Source organism: Rhagoletis pomonella, unplaced genomic scaffold (genome assembly GCF_013731165.1).
Source record: "Rhagoletis pomonella isolate Grant_MI unplaced genomic scaffold, Rhpom_1.0 Rhpom_scaffold_21923, whole genome shotgun sequence".
NCBI lineage: Eukaryota > Metazoa > Arthropoda > Insecta > Diptera > Tephritidae > Rhagoletis > Rhagoletis pomonella.
In genome coordinates this window covers 1-1,166 of record NW_023480435.1, presented here as the reverse complement: position 1 = coordinate 1,166, position 1,166 = coordinate 1, and the positions used below count along the sequence as shown (strand labels likewise).

At 40.2% G+C, this 1,166-nt stretch overlaps 1 protein-coding gene across 1 annotated transcript; it reads left to right on the top strand.

Moving 5' to 3' along the window:
- Positions 1-434: 434 nt before the first annotated feature.
- On the top strand, positions 435-1,049 carry LOC118732536. Its single transcript, XM_036461669.1, has one exon. The coding sequence runs from the start codon at positions 435-437 to the stop codon at positions 1,047-1,049; it is 615 nt and encodes a 204-aa protein (XP_036317562.1).
- The last annotated feature ends 117 nt before the right edge of the window (positions 1,050-1,166 follow it).

Genomic DNA, 1,166 nt, shown 5'->3' with positions numbered 1-1,166 from the left:
CCAGAGGGTCAGACCGCATCTTTTACATGATTTTTTTTATCTATCGTTGAGAGTTTTAGTGAGTTGATGTGTAGTGAACACTTGGTTGATAAAGGCTAGCGGTTTTTTTCAGAATTTTTGCGATTTGTATTCAATAAACTAAGTAAATCGGAATTCCACATGGTCTGCGGGTATATGCATACTAAGGACTATACATATGTAGATATGAATTGAAAATAAAATTTTCTTTGCCGGTTAAAGTACTCTTGCTGAAGTTGACAAAGTTTTTATCTTATCAAGTTTTTTCTTTTGAATAACAGTCCCCTGCTTTATTGTTGAGACTTTTATACATACATAGTTGCTTAGTGGGTTTCAGTCACTAGTTGCTTACAGTTCTGGGGCTATCATTCATTCATTATTTTTTTCCTCAAACAAACATTTCTTGCAACGTAACAATGCCACTTTCACAAAGTAAAGATGATCAGGCTCAAGCAAGTGGTTGCACAATAAGTCGTAACGAATTCTTCGAAGGTGACGATACCTTGAAGACCGCTTGCTCGCACCAGTTTCACCGAATATGTTTATTGGACTGGTTAAAGCACAGCTCCACATGTCCCCAGTGTAGAGCTAGATGCAACAGTAGAGACCTTCCTCGCTCTGGTCGTCTAACTAGAGCACAGATTACATCTAAGACTACTAGCGATAACCCCCAGCCTTTAACAAATTTACAAAAGGATAACTCGGGTATAGCAGGAGCCACCTGTTTGCCATTAGAATCACCAGTTCGAGAACAGAACTCCAATGTAAACCCTAATACGAATAACATCGATGAAGAGGCCCGTCTACGAAATCTTGTTGGGGCAGTCATTTCGGCAAGGCAGGCAACAATGTTCGAGAATTTGGAGCAAACATTAGCAAATGCGTTGGGTAGATTGAACCTGAATGCCGTTCCGAATATAATAGCTCAAGCTGCGGTACCACAACCAGCAGCTACCGTAAATACTGGGCAGAATCTGAATACGCCTAGACCAGATCGACACAGTCAATTCAACTCCTCTTTGGGCCCGTGACCATACTAATCACGAAAATTTTAATAGGCAAATTGATCAGTTTAGGTTTAGCCATATTTCTAGTGTTCCTAACTCAGGAAGGATAGCCCAACTCATAGCCAGTTGGGATATAAAGTT